Source organism: Juglans regia, chromosome 7, assembly GCF_001411555.2.
Source record: "Juglans regia cultivar Chandler chromosome 7, Walnut 2.0, whole genome shotgun sequence".
Lineage (NCBI taxonomy): Eukaryota > Viridiplantae > Streptophyta > Magnoliopsida > Fagales > Juglandaceae > Juglans > Juglans regia.
In genome coordinates, this window is record NC_049907.1 from 37,695,892 (window position 1) to 37,719,730 (window position 23,839).

A 23,839-nucleotide genomic window follows, 5' to 3' on the forward strand; every position below is an offset into this window, starting at 1 on the left:
ACCGCAACCATCTCCGTCTTCGCAAGGTTAATCTTCAACCCGGATACCGCTTTGAAACAAAGTAAGATAGCCTTCAAAGCTTGAACATGTCCTACATTTGCCTCACAAAACAGCAATGTGTCATCCGCAAACAAAAGGTGGGAAATACTGATGGACCCATGATCATTATCTCCCACTGAAAATCCTGAAAAAAATCCTCCATCTATCGCAGCCGACACCATTCTACTTAGAACCTCCATAATGAGAACAAATAAAAGGGGTGATAATGGATCCCCTTGTCTTAGGCCCCTCGAACTATTGAAGAAGCCCACAGGGTCACCATTTACCAATATCGAGAAACGGGCCGTTGACACGCAATGCTTCATCCACATCCTCCATCTTTCCCCAAACCCACATCTATTCAACATATAGAGCAAGAAATCCCAGTTAACATGATCATAGGCCTTCTCCATATCTAATTTGCATAAGATGCCTGGTTCTCCCGACTTGATTCTGCTATCCAAACACTCATTTACTATAAGGACTGAGTCCAAGATTTGTCTCCCTCTGACGAAGGCATTTTGAGTCGTGGAGATAATTTTATCCATAACCTTGCTCATCCTATTAGCAAGGACTTTGGAAAGTATTTTGTATATGCTGCCCACTAAACTGATAGGCCTAAAATCTTATACCTCTAATGCACCCGCCTTTTTAGGGACTAGTGCAATAAAAGTAGCATTCAAGCTCTTTTCAAATCTCCCCAAACTGTAAAATTCCTGAAAAACCTGCATGACATCCTCCCTTACCACCTCCCAACAGGTCTGAAAAAAAGCCATAGTAAATCCATCCGGTCCCGGAGCTTTTTTTCCCTTTAGAACTATAGAAATCTACTTTTCCATTAAAACCCAGTAACTGATGGGAAATAAAACATTCTTTGTAATTGTTATTAGCTTTTTATGCTTGAGATCGATAAAAAGCTAGGATGGTAAATGTAATCTTATGTTCAGATGTGCCGGATAAGTACATTCTTGTGAATATGATCTCTTTCAATGCCACCAATGAATGGACTTAATCTTCTAAATGCAAATGAAGATTCACATGGGTGTTTTAGCACTCTTTTTCTTTGGGCCACAGCTGTAGATTTTCGTGGGTTTGATTTTCATGATTTTCTTGTTTCTATTGCTTCTCTCTAAATAGGTGTGACCTTTTGTATACCATCTTGTGTACTTGGGCTATGCCTATTCATATCAATATAATTGTTTACTTATCAAAAAAATAAAAAATTTGTTAATATCCAGGTCGTATCTCAGGTTAAAGGTTTTGAACATTGGCTGTTTAGTCTTCTGCACCTTTTCCCCAAGCAGTGGCAATAATTTGGGTTGTCAGGAACTTTAGTATCTTAAGCAGTTTGTTCAAGCAAAATTTTGATAAAACAAACGTTTTTTTTTCAGGAATTCCATTTGGTCATTATTATAAACCTTCCAAAGAAAGTATTAAGGGGAAAGGTATGTTTTTATTTTTATTTTTTATTTCTATAAAATTATTACTTGCATGATTGAATTGAAAAAGGATGGTGTTCAAATGAGGCCAATGTGCCTTTTGGGGTTGGGTTGTGAAGAAAAAATCAGGAGACGGTGAGGACACTTGTAGAATAAGATTTTGTATGGTGTGGTGCAGGGCTCTGCCCTCGAGGACAAGCTACCTGAGTTGTTTCAATTATTCCGTCATGAGGAGGCTTTGGTTGTAGTATCCTTGTAGATCTATGATAATGTGCCTCAATAGAGCGTCACGTTTATTGGCTCAGCTCATGATTGGGAGATGGAGTCATCCTCTTTGTCCTACTACTGGTTGTATTCTTTTAGGTAGAGAAGAGGCAGTTATGATCAAATACGTTGGAGAATGAACTCCTGAGGTCAAGTCCCATTTCAATGTGCTTATTTCTCAAGCTGGCTATTCATTTTCCTGGAAGTATTTTTGGAGAAACAGGGCGCCTTTGAGGGTAACTTTTTTATTGTTTAGATGTTTGTGCTGGGAAATGAGAGAGTCATATTGTAGTAGTCAAGTGGCATTTTATGTGCAAGCAAAATGTGAAAAACATTAATCACGTTCTTCTAGATTGTGAGTTGGCTAGGGACTTATGGGTAGTGATATTCAGCACTTTTGAGATTGAGTTGGTTATGCCCCATAGGACGGTGGAGCTGTTGGATTGTTGGTGGAATCCTTGTTGGAGTAGCAAAAATTTGGACATTTGGAGAACTGTCCCAATGTCCTTCATTTGGCAAAAACGCAATGCTCAAACTTTTGAACAACATGAGATGACAGTAACAGAGTTAAAAGCCAAAGTCTTCAACATTCTCTATGCTTGGATGGCTGGTCAGTGCTCATAACAGCTTCCAATTCTCCAACCTATTAGAGTTCAAGTATTTTTCCTTTTTATTTTTTATTTTTTCACATTAGTTGGGTGATCCTTCTGTATACTTTTTGTATACTTGAGTTGTGCCCTGCTATGCATTTAATAAAATAGGTGTTACTTATCAGTAATGAGTAAAAAAGAACAGAATTGAGTTGAAAATTTGGGTGACCATCATGCGATTATTGTGGATTACAGTATAAGAATTTTATTTTAAACTTTGAAACTGGTTTCTAGGTGAAACCTTCTATCAGCGCTTCAGTTTCAAGTGGTGTCAGCGAGTATGTGATCAGAAGTTTGACTTATTTTACATTGATTAAAGTCTGCCATTGAGCCCTCAGCCAACCTGATAGGGTGAAATTCGTTTGTGCACTGTTGTACATGGCCCCTTCAACCTTCAGTAACTTTTAAACAATTTATAATATTCACATATTTTGTAGTTAACCACATGATTTTCAGTTTTTCTGGCATCTTTAACATTTATAAATCTACATACTAAAATACGTGTCTGTCACTGGTTAACTAGTGATTAGGGTCCATATACCTTTAAATCTTGGAATGGGATTGGCCTGACACCTAGACAAAGATTTGCACGTGCACCATGTGCCCATGTGTCCAAGTGCCGATGATAAATTCTTATGTATTTGTGGTGTCTGTATGTTTTGACAAACTCTGATACTTAAAACCTTCTTGTTACTCATGATACTTAAAACCTTCTTGTTACTATATCGAGTTTCAAGACAACAGTTTCATTTCGGTATATTTCTTGAACAATATAATGAGTTAGTGGTTTTATACCCATTGTTCTATCAAGTTTCTGTAGTGAAAATGAGGCACTATATCCCAACTCATGGGATTGGCTTCAAGAGTCCTTTTTCTCTCCCGTTCTGCTCTTTTGAGGGAACTAGATTTTGGTTAAATTGATATGACCCTTGTTTCTCTGTTTGTATATATTGCTCCCTTCATTTTTCTTTCTATTGCTTTCATGTTTTATCCAGTAATAGACATGTCAAAAAAAAAAAAATTTGTTTATCCAGTGATAGATTTTCAATTATTTCTAACCATGTATTGCCTAGACAATACATCTATATACCTTAGCTCCTCTAGAACTAACCTTTCATATTTAATGTGCTTAATGTTCACTCTTCTTTTCATTTTTTTAAGGTCTGAATTTTCGTCACACTTTATATCCTGCCTACAAGAGCAATCGCCCTCCTACCCCTGATACTATTGTTCAGGGACTTCAATACTTGAAAGCATCCATCAAGGCTATGTCCATAAAGGTCATTGAGGTAGTAACTGTGTCTTGCAGATATATATGGCTACTTAACCCTGGTAAGACGTGGTTATTGACCATGAGTTTACTTGATGGCAGGTACCAGGTGTAGAAGCTGATGATGTGATTGGAACGTTGGCAGCAAGGAGTGTTGATGCCGGGTACAAGGTGATATTCTGAGGCTATATTGAGAAACATGGAATAATGTCCTTGATTCATGACCAATATTTTTACAGTAGTGATTGGTTTGATGCGTTGGAGATTTATAATTTATTGAGAGAAATTTCCTTGGACCAAAATTCAAATTACCAGTTTGATTTTCGTTTGGGTATCCACCTGCAAGAAGCCAAATCAGATACTTTGATGGTAACTGTGTTGCAACTTGCAAGTCCAAAGCTTTGGACGTTAAAATCCTGTATTACAACATAAAAATTCCAGGACTGATTTTTTTGTTTTCCTTTTTCTGCTTACTTTTTATTGGAACTTATCAATAATCATTAATGTTTATATCTATCTCCTAAACGGCTGCGCGTTAGCCTACTAACACGTGACAACTTTTGTGCTAGCATGGTTGGCCATTGCTTGTTGGGAAGTGGTTTCTTCACTTTACTTTTAATCCAGAAGCGCGTCTTTTGTTGAAGCAAAGTTTGCATTGCTTGGATTGCCTGCATGGTTGTCACACGTGAGCATCCTGTTTGTTAGTTTGGATACTTCAATTAGGCAAAATGAATTATTATTCAATTAGGGTAAATTTGAGCTTTAGTTATTGGTCAACTACTATGATAGTGTATAATACATGGAGATCTACTAATAGCATTCAGCCGATATCCCTTGATTTATTCTTTCTATGATAGTGGGGACACCAGAAAAATATAATAGGGAAAGGAGCTTTCTATTAAAAGTTGGTGGTGATATTAATTGAGGTTTTGGTGCTGAGAAATTGCTGAGATGTTCCAGACGTGCAATGAAAACCTATCAATACGCAGGAGAAAATAAGTGTTGTTTCAACTTGGAGCAGAAAGCTCACAGGGAAGCTAAAATGACAGCAAAATACTGAAAATGGATACGATCATTAAAAATGTAATGTAGAAGGTGGCCCTGATAACAGTAAAAGGTGGATCAATGGAGAATTTAGGACATTGATAAGTTAGTAGGTGTGGTCTCTCGTATACTTGTGTGCATGGGTTGCCCCAAAATTGACATAAATACACACACACACACACACACAAACATCATGTATGTAGTGATTTATTTTACCTTTTGAAATTTTACTTCATTGGAGCCATCTGCTATGCAAGTTGGCAATGTAATTGCATTCTTAAAAATAAAAAAAGTATTTGACATTTTAGCCATGCGATATAACATCCTATTAGCTAAAAGTGTTTTGCAAAGGTAATGATTATTCTTGAATGATAAGGTTGTGATGGGGAATGTAACATTCGGAAGTAATAAACAAAAATATGGTGTATTAAATTCATTTACCTAAAAGAAATCACATGTCTAGTTGCTCTTACTCACATTTCATGACAGGTACGAGTTGTGTCCCCGGACAAAGACTTCTTTCAGATCCTTTCTCCTTCACTACGTCTACTACGGATTGCTCCTCGTGGCATTGAGTAAGTTTCATATTTGTATTTCCACTTCTTTGCAGCGCTATTCTAGTCAATACTTTTTTTTCTTCTTATGGTCCTTTAAGATACGTGGCATTTGATGTTGATGTTGTTTTTGATCTTGAAGTTCTATAATTGGTATGACTTATAAAAAAAAGGTATGAGTTATGTTGTTTAGAAGCTGGCAACAATAATCATATGCATACTTGGTAATGTAAGCTAGATGTAAAGACTGAGGATATGCACTGAATTTTGGCACTCTTTGTTATTTAGAACAAAATGTTGAACTTAATATTAAGTTTAGACCATCTAAACGGTTTTAAAATCTAATTATCTATTTTATGAATTAGCTTTTTCAAATTCATAGAAATTTAAAATGTAAGTTCTTTAATTTTTTTTTTTTGAAATCACATTGAATACATAAATATGGGCAAAAAAGAACCGAAGAATAACCACAGAGAATGGAAGTTACTGACAAGTGTGAGACTTCATTTTCATTTTCGGTTTTACATTTTTCTGTGGGTTTCATTGTGTCTTCTGCTGCCCACTACAATTTAATTCTCCTAATTATATTATTCAAGTTTGGGACATTACTTGCATGGTTTGCGTTCTCAGGATGGTTTCGTTTGGAGTGGAGGACTTTGCTGAAAAATATGGTGCTTTGAAGCCTTCTCAATTTGTTGATGTGATTTCACTTATGGGCGACAAGTCTGATAACATTCCAGGTTACTTTGTGATTCTCTTTGTAAAATTAATATCAGAGCAGCCCTTCTACTTGGTAACTTAGCAATTTCTTGCGAACCTAGTATATGATATGCGCCACATACCAATAGTTATTGGTATGCAGCTGGGATGCGGCAGATGGATATTCTGTGCATAGTACAAGAAAAAAATATAGTTGGTGACTAAAATATAGTTGTGGGTTCAATCGTGCTTTCTGCTGCCTTATACAGCTATGCTCACATTTTGTGTTTTGGACATGCTCACATTTTAAAAAACATATTTTTTAAAATGAGATGTAAAGAAGGATTTTTAGTGCCTAAATACAAACAAAAGTAAAATTAAAATGGTGAACAGGGCAATGGGGTGGGTCAGTCAGGTTCAAGTTTATCTTTTTTTTTTTTTTTTTGATATGTAAGAGATAAATTTTATTAATGAAAAAGGCCAAAGCCATGTACACAGGTAGTATACCACAAAACTCCTAAAAAATACATTCTAAGAGCGATGAACTAAAGACAAGAAGTCTTGGATATTGTCCCCAACTAAAACAATAGCAGAAAACCAAAGCAATAAAGTATTAAAAAAGAAATTCTTCAGCTCCACCACTGTATGTTCCTTGTCTTCAAAACATCGCGCATTCCTTTCCATCCAAGTGCACCACATGATACACAGCGGAATCATCTTCCATACTGCTGCCACTTGACGACAACCCTGCAAATTCCTCCAACAGCCCATCAATTCCACCACCCTCGAAGGCATTACCCATGCGACATCAACCCTCCGAAAGATCTCATCCCACAACACCCTTGTTACCTCACAGTGTAGTAAGAGATGATCAACCGATTCTCCATTCTTTTTGCACATGTAACACCAATCCATCACCACACATCCTCTTTTCCTCAAGTTGTCGATAGTCAAAATCTTCCCTAGTGCGGCGTTCCAAACAAAGAAAGCAACTTTGGAAGGCACACGAGATCTCCAGATGTTCTTCCAAGGGAATGGAGTAAGGTCATACGTGATCAAAAGGTTGTAATACGCCTTAACAGTACATAACTTATGATCCTTAGACCTCCACTTCAAACTATCATGTTGAACCCTAGAAGTTCCCGAGGAATGTAATAAGCTGAAAAATTCAGTAACCATGTCTAATTCCCAATCATGAAAATCCCTATAAAATATAATGTTCCAAACCATGAGAAAATAACTGCACATCAGCCACTGCAAATTCTTTTAAGAAAGGAAGTAAAAAAAAAGTTTCAAATTCTCAGAGATTCTTAGCAAGAAACACACGTGGGAGAGAGAAGGCTGGGGGAGATGCGTAGAAAGCTAAAAGTTTAAATATTAAAATTCTGCTATCTTGCCACTACTATATATTGCAAATAATGTAGATTTGTGTATATTTCTTAAGATCTATTTATTTATTTTGGCATTAAATAAGTCTAGAGAGCATGTAGAATTTTTCTGATTAGTAAGTTACATGAGCCTTTTGGGTTTTGAACTGTTAATCTTACCCTCCACTGTGTACCTGTAGGGAAAGGAGTTGCCTTCTAAGCTAGTGCTCATTGGTGTGGGTTCCACCAATTTTCTTTATATTAAATCCACCATAGTGTTGAATAAAGAAGAACCCATGAAAGTGGTTTTAAATCCCGGTACTGTGAAATTGGTTGAAACATTGAATCTGATTTGACTTTGTCTTGATCAAGTAAAATTTCATGTTCTATAATGAATATTTTTTTATAAGTATATTCCATAATGATATTATATTGAAGGAACCTTTTTTCCTTGCTGTTGGAGAGTGTAAAACCTTTGTTGGAGGAATTGCATCAGATACTTGTTAGAAAATATGGGAAAAAATAGGACCATTTTCACCACTGTTATCTGGAGGAGAAATAAAACAAGAAATAACTTTGATACCAGGTTATTCAAATAGATTGTCAATTTCTGTGTCTAACAAAATTTGCTTTTGTATTCCTTTTAAGTGGTGGTTTTGAAAGGGCTCATGCAATCATGCTTCCTTTTTCCTGTATTTAGGCTGAGTTTGGATGGTCAGATACTCTCAACACTTCTCAGATGACTTTGTACGGATGAAAAGTGTTGAACATCCAAATGCCCTTCGCACACTTCTGCCCAGAGACTTCTCCCTCCCTCCCTCTCTCTTCGCACAGACTTCTCTCTCCCTCCCTCTCTCTTCGTATGGCGAACAGACTTCTCTCTCTCTTCGCACCCTTCGCACACATTTTTTCCCAAAAATAGCCAGAGGTGGTCGACGGAGAGAGAGAGGGAGAGGGTAATTTGCGTGTGTGCGATGGAGAGGGAGATGGAGGTTTGTGGTGGCTGGGTTTGCGAGAGGTGGCCGCCGGTATGAGGTGGTGGAGGTGCGGTGGCTGGGTGGCCGCGTACGGCGGCGCAAGTGGAGAGATGGGTTTTACCCATTTCGGTTGGGTTACCGCAGGGGACGTAACGCTGTGCGTGGGGGAGATCGGTGGTGGCTGGGGGGAGTCGCCGGCGTGAAGGGGAGTCTTCGGTGGTGACGGTGAGAAGGGGCAATGCACGGCGGTGCAGGGCTGAGCTCAAAACCCATTTCGGGCGTGGGGTGAGAGGAGAGAGAGAGTGAGGAAAGAAAAAAAAATTCACTATAATATTTATCACTATTATATATATATAAATAAAATCATTAAAATATTTATCACTATTATATATAAAAATAAAATAAAATCATTATAATATTTATCACTATTATAAAATCACTATAATAAAATCAGTATAATATTTATTACTAAAAATAAAATCACTATAATATTTATGGGACCCACACATTTTTCAACTACCTATCCAAAAGTCAACAACTCAACATATTTCATACATTCAAACAACTTAAAATATTCTCAATGGGACCCACAAACTCACTTCAATCTCTACTCATAACTATTCACAAACATTCTCAACACTTCTAAAGTATTCTCACTACCCAAACGTACCCTAATCGTGATGCACTTCCAACTATATCTTTGAAGGTTGTGCTTTTTCTAAATTTGAAACATCTTGTTTTATTTTTTAAGAAGCAATTATCCAAACGTTTCTCCATCTGGCACCTTAACTAAATGAGCTGAGAGAACTCCTGTGTACTTGGGCTATGCCTTTTACTAGCAATAAAGTTTTTCTTTTACTTACTAAAAAAAAAACTAAATGAGCTGAGAGAAAGGAGATTACTAGAATCCTTGGTAAGAAAGCATTTTATAAATTGTAAAAAATATTCTTTTATTTATTGTCTTCTTTCTGATGTTAGATGAGAGTGAAAATTTGGTGCTTCATGCATCTTTATCTTATAAATGCAGGAGTTGAAGGAATTGGAAGTGTTCATGCAGTGCAACTGATAACTAAATACGGTGTGGTGATATCTCATCCTTATATTTAGTTTAGAAAATGTAAAACAGTGTGCCTAGTTGTATGCATTATATCATGATGGGATGAAATAGTTGACTTATTGTCTGCTTTATAATTTGCAAAAGTTGATGCTGACTTAGCATGTTTTTAGTTTTTTTTAGATTATTATTTTAAAGCCTTGAAAGATGGACTGATGATAGGCATTGATGAATTATCCAATGCATGGTTCCTGCATGAACAAAATGTATACCTCCTTCCTCAACCATAAGTCAAATCAAGCAATGGCCCTTGGGCCAAATAGTACCACCCCTGGTCCTTAGGGACCAGGCCCCTAGGGTCTCAATTCCCCCGCAACTACTAGGGTAGTAGTCACCTATAAAAAAAAAACTAGGGCAGTAGTCCGTCAAAAAATTATTAGCAAAGAAAATAGATGTCAAATCAAGGAAAAACAGAGGCTCTTCTTCATGAGATTCTAGGAAATGAAGGATGTGCCAATGGCAGCATGAGAACACTATAAGTGAAATATATGCGAGCATAAAGTAGTACACTTATGCTTGGAGGCTTTTTCCTTGCCTTTCAAATTATATCAACCTTTCATATAATTTTCCAACCTAAATGATGGGTTGTTCAATTCAAGTAAGCTTTTGTCAGAAATAGGAGTCATCCTCTTAATTGTATAATTTACGTCCATGTTCAAGCTCATTGAGCATCATAGTCCATGTTGTTTGATTTTTCAGTATGTTCTTACTTGTTCCCTTTTAAGTTACTTTCTTGATGTTGATTGGTAAGATATCCTTGGTTCTTAATGGCAGGCACATTAGAAAATTTGTTAAAATGCATCAATCAAGTTGAAGAGGGACGTATCAGAAAGGTAGTAACAATTAACGACTTTCACATGGATGCCATGCTTCTTTTGTATATAATTCATATGTAAATTTTGGGAGGTGAGATGTATGGATATTGGCTTGCATAGCTTGATTGATCAAACTAATAAAACAAAAACCTTGATTGATCTAATTCGTTTTGGACCCAGAGAACCCAATTTTAAGGTTAACCCTCCACCTCATGCTCTAGATTTCCCCTTGAAAATCACCATTTGTTCAAAAAAATTTAATTTATAGGAAGAGGTGAATTTAATCATTTAATTTATAATTTAACAATCTCTTGTAATGGGATCCATTTTGATCCAGGCTCAAGATGGATAATCATGATTAATGACTTGAAGACGTTGTTAATATTTTGAGCAAATTTAAATCCTACCTATGGAACAAAATAGTATATTTTCCCTAGTCGGTGTGTCAATGTTAAAGATTGATCTCTTGAAATTTCATAACCAACCCTAACGGAAAATCTTAAAACCTGAGTGTATATGAGTTTTGACACAAAAGTCTTCTATATACTGTGAACCAGATCCAGAATATTATAACATGTTCAGGAGAGTGCTAGATCTGATTCGGATGTAGTCAAAAGTTACACATCAGATAGGTAACTACACCCTGATCCACTTTTACTTCATTATATCTCAAACTTTTGTTTTCAATAGTCCGAGACACAATTTGCTACTGATGATGGGTTAAGGATAATAAGAGAAAATAGCTGATTTCTTTTTAATTTTGGTTGAATGGGGGACAGGAGCTTATCATCCGCCTAGGACAAGGAAGGGAGGGGGCTGCAGGGAATAGAGAAGGGATGTTAGAATCAGTGTTGATAATATTGGTAACGAGGGAGAAGGGAGGCCTTATTCTTGTGCAGAAGAGAAATTCTCCATTCTTTATGAAAGATATGTAGCAATGAAATAGGGATTATGTAGATCCTACTCTCTTTCGTCAAAGGTTTTACATTTATTTAATTACCCAAGATGCACTTCCGGGAAACTCCTTGTGGAGGGAGGGCTTGTGTACTCCCAGGATTAGTCGAGATGCTGTTCCCGGACACTCGGTGCCAATAAAAAAGAAACGTTTCTTATCCGGAAAGAGAGGTGGCCGCTAGTAGGGATTACTCTGATTTTCTTCCTTTTTAGTCTAATACCAAGCACCTTCCAAGAACCATATTATCTTCTGGGAAGCCATTTCCTTAATTCCAGATCCTGTTTGGTATTAAATGAACATGGTTAATCCTAATACTCTTCCATTGGATGACACAACATATGAGACCTTTAGTATGATTTCTTTATTGTAATTTTTCATTTTTTCCTTTGAACTGTATATTGCATGTGATTTGTATTCTTGCATAATTAGTCTGTATTCATCTAGTAACTTGATATACTCAAATTTGCTTTTATCCTTGTAGGCCTTAATTACGAATGCTGAGCAGGCAGTATTAAGCAAGAACTTGGTAATTTTGTCAATCTTTGCTAGTGTTTACTGTTATAACTTTTCTTTAACTTTATTTCGCATGGCAGATTATGGGAAAGTGTTCTTGTGATTTATTCTTACCAAAAATGATGATCTTGAGTGCATGAGGAACTTATTATCTTAATTATCAAATTTTAGAAGATAGCACTTTCTTCATTTTTCACGGTGAATCAGGAGAAACTATAGGAATCCTAGAATGCTACTTGAGAGACATCTTTCACACTCTATTCATGATTTGGAGGCTTGATAGGTTTGTCGTAAGTACACATGGCTGTGGATGGCATGGATGCCCTCTCAAGCTACTTGGTTGTGGCTGTGGGTGGTGCTACTGGTGTAGTGGCTGAGCTACCCGTTCTCTGTGTCTCAGTTTTTGGATTTGGTATTTTTATTTATTCACATATATATTGAAAAGGAAAAAAGATACTTTACTTAAAGTTTACATATGACACAGCAATGTGCCATTATGTAATCAGTTTAAGGAGGCACATGAAAGCTTTTTCGTAATTTTTCTTAGAATATTTGACACTTCATTTTAATCCACTACCATAGGAATGCTTAATGTCGGTTTTTGAAAGCGATGGAGGTTTTTTTTTTTTTTTTTTTTTGACGGGGAACCTCTCCAAGGCTAGGTCCTTCGGACCCATTCCTACAGAGTAAATCCCGGTCCCGTGTACCACACTTTCAGAAGTTTCCCATACACAGAACTGGATAAGTCACTGGCTTTGCCAGGGGGTGGGTGTGGCCCCAAAGAATTGTTTGCACCTGTAAGGTATCAAACCTTGGACCTTGAGGAGCTATACCACAAGACCGAGGACCCATCCCTTGAAAGCGACGGAGGTTAACTGTAAATAGAATATACCTTAGGGAGGTAAATCAAAATTTCCCTATATAAAAATGAGATTTTCCCTAATGAAATTAGAAATAGGCAAAACTCATGTCCTATATATTGCTGTACAGACTGAATGTTGTCCCTCACCTAGCTTACCTTACCTGAAACAGAGAGAAAACCTACCCACTCGCTATGCACGTGTGTCTGTTAGAATAAATAAGCACTGCTCCCTAAGGGGCCTCTGACAAGGAAGCCAAAATTATTAAATAAAGCCAATGCTTCCATTCGGAAAAAAAAAAAAAAAAGGAAGAAGAAGAAGAAGAAGAGAGAGACAGACTTATTCAAGTCCGTGAGGAATGAGAAACCTGAGACTAGACATGATCCCATTCCTTCTCATTTTCGTGCACCTGCTAGTGGGAGAAAACCTCCATTGAATTGGTTACTCCCTGCAATTAAATCCATTCTGGTTCCAATGAAGACTCCGTTCAATTCATACAGGATGCCCATGTGGTCTAGAATTGATGGACAAATTGAAACGTAAATCCAATTGAGAAAGCCTTTGTTCAGGCTTTCACCCATAGGAATGTAAAGACAAAAATGCCGTAGAGTCTGATCAATACAAACAAACTAGACTTCTAATCCATGTTAGAGCATCCAACTAGAAATTTAAAATTAGGTGGGGAGACGCATTTAGTACATCAATCCTTAACAAGCGTGACACCTACTTAAATGTACAACTCCTGACAGTGATCTCTAGCTCATTTCAATAGTCAATGCCTCGTCATGAGGAAGCCTCTTTATCTATGACTGAAATTTCTGATTGCTACTTACAATACTGAGTTTTTTTAATTCTAGTGGTTTCTTTTCTTTTAAAGAAAACGAGATACCACAATCTACTCCCAAAACTCACCATAGCCTTTTTCCTATATGTTTAGTTTTCGTAGGAGCTTAAGAAACACCAACATTATTGGTCTTGCCCCTGGTTTTGTCCTCCATTTTGTATTTAGACATGACAATGGAATTCTTCCCTCCCCCCCTTTCCCTGCGACTGCTTTATTCTAGCTATTTTGAAGGCCAAATTTCAATGTTTCCTCTACAAACAAAAAGGTGGAGAAATGATTGTATTTAGTCAACTGGACTTTGCTGGTCATATGCATCAGTTGGACCCTTTATTTCCTCTCAATTTTCCGTTGTGAATAGGCCTAATACATATATCCAAACATTTGGGAAATGATTGTGTTATTCAGCCAACTTTTCTAACAGGAAGTAACCAATGCTCATCGACTTCATTTTCATTGATCAGTAGTGATGTGCTTGAATAAATAGTTAGTGGAATATGTTTTAATATGTGAAAGCTTTATGCTATGATAGGCCCTGCTGCGTTCTGATCTTCCATTCTACATGGTACCATTTGCTACCAGAGATCTCACATTTAACAAACCAGAGGTTTGTGCAACTATCGCTAGGCAAATATCTTTCTTTATTCAATTATTATCTCAGGAATATTTGTTGGTTAATTAAACTATTGGTTTTGCTACTTTAAATCATTTGCAAGCATAAGTGCCTGAATCCTGCATTGTACTAGGTGTTTGATTTCTCTTTGTCTCTTAGTGGTAGTCTTTAGATTTGCTCCATTAAAATACATTTTAACATGCGGTCTACTTTAGACGAGTATATTTTTGCAAACTGATGAAAACCTTCATCAGTGTACCTTTTATGCATGGCTGTAGGTGGATGAGTTTCAGTAGCTAATTCTAAATTTTTACAGGATGATGGGGAGAAATTCACAAGCCTCTTAAATGCCATCAGTGCTTATGCAGAAGGATTTTCAGCTGATTCACTCATTCGAAGAGCATTCTACTTGTGGAAGAAGCTCGAAAGGCAACTTTGAGTTATGTAAACAGGCTAGATTTGCTATTCGCTAATTTTGAAAGTGCATGAGCGGAATACTGACTATTCTTTTGCTGTATTCTCAAATTATCTCTACAAGGTTTCTCGTGCATACATTCCAAAAATTCCTGGTTCTTCATTCTCCTGTTATTCTGGTATATCTTTATTATGGTAATTCTGGTCCAAAGATGACAAATGCAGGGTGAAGAGTGGCACTGCTCTTACCCATTGCTTTCTTTGGTTGCTGATAGATTGGAGAGCAAACTCCTGAGGAATCTCATATCAGCATAAAAGCAGAATCTTTCTTATCTTTGTAGCTAGCTGGCTTCGCAGAACACACAGCTCTCTGCAATAATCCCAGCAGTATTGAGGAATCGTCTTACAATAGCACAAAGACACCCACCATGCTGCACTGTTTAGTATTAAGTCGAGACTGTTGACATGGCAGCTAGGGGTGTAAATTTACATAGGATGAACGGGTCCGGTCCGGGACCGGTTCATGTATTAGGAAAACCGATTGGAACCAATCCGGTTCCGGTTTTACGATTTCTCGGACCGGACCGGTTGGAGAAATATATATATATAAATTAATATTTTATATATAAATTTTATAAAAAATTAATATTATACAAAATATTTTTTATATATAATTTATAATTATATGTGAAAGTTGTATATATAAATATATCATATATGAAATAATTTCATAATATAATTTATAAATTATAAGTTATAACATAAAATGTTAATCTTAAATATGAACATTTGTAATTTGTTTGATCATATCTTATTAATATAATTATATATAAGATAATGTTATATAATTTATAAAATAAAAGTTTAAACTTAAAGATGAAAATTTAATTGATCATATGCTTTAGACATAAAAATATATATTAAATTATATTATATATAGTCTAACATATTATGTAGTTATACTAATATATAAGTTTATAACTAATTGTAATATATAATTATACTAATAGTATAATATTAATACTATTATATAGTCTAATATATTATATAGTTATACTAAATCACTATAAGTTTATAACTAATACTAGAGTCTAATACTATATTACTATTAGTAATATGCTTTAAATCTATGTATAAATTAGAATATAAATCACTATACTAAATAATCACATATAAAATAATGATATAGTAATACTAATACTAAATTACTATACTAATACTATCAATAATATAGTTATAATAAATTAAACTCACTATAACAATTAATAAATACTAATATATAGTTATTCTAATCACTATAACTAATAGTCTAATACTAATATTTATAATTATATTAGAGTCTAATGCTATATTACAATTAGTAATATACTTTTAAGTCTATGTTCAGAAAAAATATATATATATACTTTAAGTCTATGTATAAATTAGTATATAAATCACTATAATAAATAATAAAATACTATACTAATACTGTCACTATAATACTATCAATAATATAGTTATAATAAATTAAATTTACTATTACAATTAACAAATACTAATATATAGTCTAAATCACTATAACTAATACAAATATATAGATAATTAGCTATGCTAAATTGATAATACCTAATATTAATATTATTATATAGTCTAAAATATTATATAGTTATAACTAATACTAATATATAGCTATACCAATCATCTAATATAGACTATAGTTATCCTTTATACTAATCTATATTAAATCACTATAACTATTAACTAAGACTATACTAATATAGTTATATTAAATCACTATAAGTCTATAACAAATTTTTTAATAGGTTAAATCACTATAACAATATATATATATAACTATATATATATATTATATGGTATTAAATTATTCTAAGAAACGGCGTTGTTTCCCCCCAACCCCACCCCCGCTCTCCCTCCCCCTCGAGTTTTACTTTCAGTTTCAGTTTCCCACCCCCTCCATTAGAAATCCTAGATCCCCTTTATGAACTGCACTACACATAACAGGCTAACAGCCTCTGTCGGATCCTCCAATCCCTCTGTCGGCGCCCCTCTCTTCCTCACTCTCCGACTCACGACCTCCATCTCTACCGTCTCACAGTGTTTATGATCCTCTATGATGGCAAGAAGGAGAAGAGTAAAGGGTTAGGGTTCGCAAGGAAGAAGAAGAGAAGTGGAAGCCAGAAGGAAGTGGAGCTGAACTTGAGAATTGAAGATTCAAGACTTAGACTTAAGAAGCAACTCAAAACACATAGCTGAAGATCAACAAAATACACCATCGAGCAAGGAGTTAGGGACTCAAAACCTATAGTTGAAGATTAACAAAACGCACCGTTTCATTTTGGTGCTGAAGATTCCAGAAGACTTATTTCTTTCTTTGTTGTTTTCTTTTCATTACGTAGTTGGTTATTTTCTTTTACACGTGTCTTTATGTTACTTGCTTATGTTGTATCTTTGTATGGATATGAAGGAAGGCACTGCAGTGCCAGCAGTCAGACTGCAATTTTCATGAATTTGGACTCTTGCTAGGAGATTAAGGGATTCTCTCGAAAGAACCCCAATTTCATTTCTATTTCCATAACTTTCTTTGTCATTTTCACAACACAATACCTGCATTCATCACCTTTCGATTGACAACACAACCATTCTTTCCTTATTCATCCCGCAATACACATCATATATTTAGAACCATTACACACGGCCTATCTGCATCCAATGTTCCCGGCCTCACCTCTCTTCTTCACTCTCTCAACGTCTCATGTAGCCAGCTCTCACGTCTCTCTGCTTCGACGGTAATTTTTTTTGAGGATCTTTATTTGTCTAACGTCAATACTCAATAGTGAAGCACTAGAGTTCTGTTTGTTTAATCTGCAAAGATATGTTTGGGTTGCGGACTTCCTTTTTTTTTTTTTTTTATCTAAGGACCACATTAGCCTAAAGCTCTGTTTGTTTTGTTTGATTAAGCATATGAGATTCTGAGTTGAATGAAAGCTTTCAAGTGGCTTTGCTTCATTCCATATCATCTATTTTAAACTGATTTTATCATCTACATCTGCATATTATTGTCATCGATTCATCTGCTAAGTAAAAAATCCCATAATTCTCTTGTATGTTCCAAAATGATTTTATCATCTGCATCTGCATATTACAACATCTCATATTGTTTTAAACTGTGAAGGCTCAACAAAAATAAATAAAAATAAAATAAGGAATAATAACATATGAGAAATTATTTTGAAATTAACATATGCATGCAAATAGGATACTTTCATATATGGATCGGGTGAAGAAATTAATTGGAGCTTATAATATTAATATATATATATATATATATATATATATATATATTCTAGCATATATAAACCCACTATAGCAAAGGATGTTTATAGTGAAAAGAATGGTTTTACTTGGTCTTTGACACTAAATGAAGCAAAATATAGTAGTTTGATAGGTTGCCTGCATTAAGCTTCACCTTTGGTTTAGTTATTAATAATTATATAGTTATAGCTGCTTTTATTACGATGTTTATTTTTGTTGCTATATATATATAAACCGGAAAACAAGACCAAATTGGACTGGACCGAAAACCGGTAAAACCGGAAGTATCGGTTTAGGAGGGTAACTGGTGTGTAATCAATTTTGAAAAATGCAAAATTGGTACATACCGGTTTAATCTTAAATTTTGTCCAAAACCGGACCGGACTGGACATATTACACCCCTAATGGCAGCCATCTGCATAACTGCTATTGCCACCAGAACCAGAAGCAAAACAAAAACAGGCCTTTGTTTGTTCCCAATATTCTATGGAGATGTACGATGGTTGTGTTAATTCCTTTTTCCCACCACAGACATGGTGCAATGGTTGCCTAAGGAGTGTGTATTTCAAACAAAAATACGGCCCAATGTTTTCATCTAGAACGGACGTGAACATTAAATCGCACTAAAGAAACCACAGTTTTGAATCTTCTTGGATTTTTATTTATTCCTTAACATGTTCGGCTTCAGCCCTAACATCAAACCCTCAAATGTTAATATAGAAATGACGATTTCATTATCAACAGGTAGAGCCCATCTGGGATAACAATGAACAAACTAACATGAGTTCTACAAGGTCGCTCCCAATAATTGGAGGATGCAGAAAACCTCGAAATAGTAGGGAGAATGAAGAAATAATTGAATGTTCCTCCAAAATCACCAATTTACATTTAGTAGATTCAGCTCAATGTCTCGGTCTCTGAATTTTCAAGTTCAACTATAGCATTAAATCCAAATTCCTTCCCAGGAGTAAACAGTGACTTCAGTTCTGCTGCCGTCTGGGTCGTGTTAATCTTGTTATCCTTTACCTTGAGATTTTCCTGGTATTAGGAGGTTAAGAAAGAAATTGAAGAAGAAAATGATTAATTTGAGTTTCTAAAATAGATGCATGTAGAGGGAGTTGTGACAATGAAAATACCTTCTTTACATAATCAGCCAGGGATGAATTAACTATCTCTTGTATGACAAACTTGGTGACCCGCTCCTCACCAATTATCTGTAAGAGGAAGCTCTTCGGGACCTGAGATAAGCCATGAGTTTGCGTCACCAAATGCATGCACAACAGAGAATTCCATGGAAAATATTTCCAAAAATGAATAGATTCTTCGTAAAGACCTACTAGAATGACAGCACCAGCTAAGATTAGGGTATTTTAAACACATCAAAGCTTCATAATCTCTCCCACTTCAGTGACTTTGTTATGATACTAGGAAGAAAAAATCTATTCATCATCTATTTTCTCCTCATCCCATGATGTGGTATTTGATGATTGGAGACTATTTATTATATTTCACTTATGAACCTATCATCTAATGCCGCATCATGGGATGATGAGAGGATAATGGAAAAAGGGATGATGAGTAGCATTACTCAGTTTCAGTAAGTAACACTGGGTGTATTTATGTTTGTGGAACTTCTACATGTTACACTTTAGGGTTTACTTCATATGACTATCTTTTTTTACTCTAGGCCCAAAAGTTAGAGTAGGAATTCCAGAGGATCTGAATCTAATTATTTACCTTCCAGAAATTCACAAACATCCGGCATATGGAGTTCATTGAAACATTTTAAACTGGCTCTTTCTTACATGTTTATACAAACATGATATGTGATGTGATATTCAACACAGTCGTTCAAATTTGGTGCAACATGCGTTTAATATTTTCCAGTGATAAACTATTGGAAGGAAAAATTGCATGCTTTGCTACAAGAGAAGTATAACTCAATGTCTAATTTTTCGGTTACTGAAAAATGCCTTCATATAGACATGCCAGAGCCCCCACATCGCAAGATGTGATGAAACAGATGACTATGATTCATTGATTCTTAGAAACACAGCAGCCCCTAACTCAGGCTCCTTTGTCCATCTAGCATACTCGCAGACAATCAGTAAAGGGCGGAGGTCAGGGATCCAAGGCTCCATAGAAAGAAAGCATGGTTAGCAAAGCTTGATGGTATGAAGAATACCGTGGTGGTCATTTCATTTCGCGAATAGGATTTTCAAGTAATCAACATTTAGACCAAATTAAGAATTGGAAATTTGGAACAGTTAGTCAAGGATAAAACAACAGGTGTAATAGTTATAATAAGCATAAACAGGCAGATTTAACCACAACCAAAATTTATGCAATATCAAATGGTACTTTTGATTTAAAAAAAAAAACTAAGTTCAGAAGCCACTTGCCTGTGATGTTTTTCCTTGAGTAGCACCAGCCCACAACCAAAACCAAATATTGTTAGAATTCATAATGTGACAAACTAATAAGCTGCAGAAATGCAAATTCATTCATAAAATGATAATAAAGATATATCATCATTATAAACCATCTATATCTATGCATTCACAAACAGGGGTCAGAACATTCATTAACCTCAGACAACATTTCCAATTTTATGATACTCAAGCCTTTGAACATGTTCTTTCAACCATTTAATATCAGATGAAAGGCTGGAGCCACCAGTTGGCCCATAAAAAATATAGCTAAAAGGCCAAAACAATCAACTCAATTCTTTTTTACAACCCCTTCACGTTATAAGTTATATACTAGACAAGAATTAATTAGATGCAGCAAAATGAATACACCATTTGTTCATTGATTTTAAATCTAAATATTTTGGGGAAATAGGACAAATTTATTTTTAGAAGGTAAACATATTCTGGACGGAACAAAACAATGATGGACATATAATATATGTTTTTTTTATAAGTCACACACATATACACATATATATGGTTAGACGGTTGTTAAAGGTTTTATTTGCTTATAGCTTTGGTTTTTAACACCTTGGTTTTGGGCTTTATTGGAATGTAACCACAGTATTCATTTGCCATAAGTGAGGGTTTTTCAATAAAATTGGGTTTTTTTTTTTTCCAATTTTTTAATAAATAAATTACAAAGCAACTATGAATATTAGCAATCATCCATACATGTCTATCATCTACCTTTTGTACCGGTGCCCATAGGAACCCTATCTTGAGAAACTTCATTTCCATGACAATATTCGTATTCTTTATGGGGATAATAGACATAAAGCAAGGTTACCACTTGAACAACATAAGCAAGTGGAAATCAATGTAATACCTCCTTTTTGCCTGCGAAATCCAGGAACTGGTGGTGCTGTGCTAGCTAAATTTGCCAAAACCTTATCAAATACTTTTTGTGTCTCATCGCCAGGCAACTGCACTTTCAGCTACCAATTGAACATCATGAAGGCATTAGGTAAGAAGGTCCAATCCTGAATACTGGGAAACCCAGAAACATGGAGAAATCTGGGCTATGATTTCCCCAATGGTACAAGTAATTTGTTGCCCCAGAGCTAACATTTTTTTAGCAGGTTGTAGGATTCAGTTTAGCAACAACTTCCAGAGATATGAACTGCAAGTTCCATGGCTAACTAGATAATAAATAGAATTTACCAACAGATATAGACGGATCAACAGTTTATATCCTCTCTTCTCCCATCTTCATGAACTAAAATACCAACCTTCAAAACCATATGCAGAATAGAAAAGTTGACAAGCCAAGCAAATTCAGCCTTAACCAAGGAGAACTTGATCTGTTCAACTGGTAATTTATAAATTAATTCATTAACATTCATTACACAAAGGTAAAAATGTAGTTTAAAAAAAAAAAAATTAAAAAGTGACAATTGTTACTTTCACGTTGATAATGGTAATTCCCTAGTTTCATTGATGAGCAAAGGGGATTAAATTATGAGATGTGATCTTCATTGACAGATTATCAATACGACAAACTAAACACAAGTAAATTTTAATGCATATAAGGTGTCTCCGAGAATAGAGGCCTGCGCTTGAAAGATCAATGATGGGCGAAGGCAGGTCCAAAATTCGGGCCTCAAACAGAGTCCTGACACAGCTCATTTCCGTAGCATCTCAGAGTTTAAACAAAATCTAACAGTTAGACTCCTAGGAAAGACTTGGTCAGGGAAAGAAGGCAAAGGTTTTAACTGGCATACTATGCAAGAAGAAATGCGTAGGTAAGAAGAAAGAAGAAAAGAAATGGAAACAAACATCAAAATTAATAGTCACAACTCCCACTAATGATTAGAGAACTCATATCATCACTCTGCATAAAAGCCAAAACATATGCTATCAGGGATGAACAATTGGAAACACATGAGTAGCACAAATTTTATCTTGCAGGCTCACTTGTATCTTATTTTCATCCTGAGATTCAATAACTATCTCAGCATTTTTCAATGTTATTGCATTGTCCTTCTGATCTGTAATAGATGCCTCCAACCCTACAACACCAAGTCACTCGATTACTGGCCAAAACACATGTAGAAGTCAGATTTCAATAAAGTAAAAAACGAAGGGGCAAAAAAACTGCACATATTTACAATTCAGTTTGAAATTAACTTCACCTGAACTAGATGCAGATATCTGTCTGGGAAAATGTGTGGGGCCTCTCCTATGGGGACTATGATGAATTAATAACCTGAAAACAGCAAAAATATATAACATAAATACTTCTATAAGTCAAATTTATAAATGTCGAAAATGGTAGCAAATTAAATCAAACGGCACATGGTGATGTTAAAGCTTGATGAAATTAGATGTAAAGCTTCAAAGGTATGGAATTCAAAAGTTTCAATGTACAAGAAGTAAATCCTGTAAGAAGCAGGGGGATTAAAGTTAGGAAACTGAAGCAACCTTATAAAAAGTTTATACAAACATACAGATACACATACATACACATAGAAAAAGAAATCTTTTGGGATATTTAGTATATTATAAGAGGTGATGTGAATCAATCAATAAAGTAAAAGATTTCTAGAACTGTTTTGCATGTGCATATCGGTTTTTATAACTCTCTGTCTGTCTTTTACAATAGACTTAGCTCTTCAAAATGCTGGTTAGTTTAGAAAGCAAAAAACTAGGACATTAAAGAGAGACTAATAATTTCACGTAAATAGGATTTGTTGGTTTGTTATATAAGGATTAAAACATGGAAAAAACAATTTACATAAATTAGTGATTTACCTCCTGCACAGATATTTCTGCACATTACAGAAATTGATGCATGTGGTGTTTCGACCTGTGAGAATAACACTGCGGCAGCTTGTCACAGAAAATTGCTGTAGATAATAACAAGAAGTTGAATGTTCAGAACATCAATCAAAGCCCAACTAGAACTTGAATAATCATAAAATCAGTCAAAATACCCAGAACTTGAACTGTTCTTCCAACTTCAAATGGCTAATTAGCGAAGATACCACTGGTCTCACTCGAAGCGTGCATGAAAATAGAAGCAACCGTACGACTTTAAAAGTCGGGATCTTTTTTGTTTTTTTTTGTTTTTATGAAGGATCAAAAGTCGGGGTCTTTTCAAATATATTACATAAATTCCACAGAAAAAGCATCCATTATTTCTTCACCCCACTAACCCATAACCGTTAAAACTTGCATTCCATTGTTTTTTTAATACACACAAACACACACACAAGAAGACATAACGACAACTGCAGTTCATGAAACTCCTTAAAGAGCAGTTGAAACTTGAAACTGCGGGAGAAAGAAAAGAATCCAATTTTGGTTTTCATACTCTGGAAGTTCGGAGTTGCAGTTGAAATTCTGAGGGAACAGTTTTCATCGTGGCTGTGATTGAAGCCATGCTTGTTCTTCAGCAACAATTCGCGTTCTCAGAAAAAGCCTTATCCAAGTTTAATCCCCAGAATCAACGACTTGCTGTTTGGTAATCAATGGTCAAATAACCTGCACTTTCATGAAACGACTTGTCGTTTATTCGACCGGGCTGTCATCACCAAAACGCACTGCTCTTTGTTACCCGACCCGGGGCCGAAAGAAAACAAAAATAAAAACAATACCTGACATCAAGAAAAAAAATTAAATA

At 35.3% G+C, this 23,839-nt stretch overlaps 2 protein-coding genes across 4 annotated transcripts in view; one reads left to right on the plus strand and one right to left on the minus strand.

Annotated features, from left to right (window-relative positions):
- LOC108980829 (DNA polymerase I-like) overlaps nucleotides 1-14,602 on the plus strand; it is a 32,158-nt gene extending 17,556 nt beyond the window's left edge. For 2 of the 3 annotated variants that reach the window (XM_035692264.1, XM_035692263.1), the window contains exons 7-16: nucleotides 1,431-1,484; nucleotides 3,554-3,681; nucleotides 3,765-3,833; nucleotides 5,196-5,281; nucleotides 5,891-6,000; nucleotides 9,331-9,381; nucleotides 10,192-10,250; nucleotides 11,669-11,713; nucleotides 13,934-14,008; nucleotides 14,331-14,602. In XM_035692264.1, the coding sequence (XP_035548157.1) occupies nucleotides 1,431-1,484; nucleotides 3,554-3,681; nucleotides 3,765-3,833; nucleotides 5,196-5,281; nucleotides 5,891-6,000; nucleotides 9,331-9,381; nucleotides 10,192-10,250; nucleotides 11,669-11,713; nucleotides 13,934-14,008; nucleotides 14,331-14,453 (800 nt within the window). In that variant the 3' untranslated portion in view covers nucleotides 14,454-14,602. The remainder of the gene's footprint in view (nucleotides 1-1,430; nucleotides 1,485-3,553; nucleotides 3,682-3,764; nucleotides 3,834-5,195; nucleotides 5,282-5,890; nucleotides 6,001-9,330; nucleotides 9,382-10,191; nucleotides 10,251-11,668; nucleotides 11,714-13,933; nucleotides 14,009-14,330) is intronic. The other variant, XM_035692265.1, reaches the window with a different exon arrangement.
- A 3,832-nt stretch (nucleotides 14,603-18,434) lies between these two features.
- LOC108980819 lies at nucleotides 18,435-23,813 on the minus strand. Its single transcript, XM_018951834.2, has 8 exons — nucleotides 23,531-23,813; nucleotides 22,969-23,063; nucleotides 22,350-22,423; nucleotides 22,132-22,226; nucleotides 21,044-21,152; nucleotides 20,146-20,159; nucleotides 18,880-18,981; nucleotides 18,435-18,781 (listed from the first exon to the last, which is right to left on the minus strand). Exons 1-8 carry the CDS (start codon nucleotides 23,597-23,599, stop codon nucleotides 18,641-18,643), a joined length of 699 nt encoding a protein of 232 aa, XP_018807379.1. The 5' UTR covers nucleotides 23,600-23,813; the 3' UTR covers nucleotides 18,435-18,640.
- Nucleotides 23,814-23,839: the final 26 nt, after the last annotated feature.

Excerpts from the sequence above, each read along its gene's own strand:
- LOC108980819 (XM_018951834.2), bottom strand. The coding sequence starts at position 23,599 with ATGGCTTCAATCACAGCCACGATGAAAACTGTTCCCTCAGAATTTCAA. Across the intron at positions 22,424-22,968 it reads CAGAAATATCTGTGCAGGAG|GTTATTAATTCATCATAGTC; the intron begins GTAAATCACTAA and ends TGCTGTTTTCAG. Across the intron at positions 22,227-22,349 it reads GATATCTGCATCTAGTTCAG|GGTTGGAGGCATCTATTACA; the intron begins GTGAAGTTAATT and ends TTGGTGTTGTAG.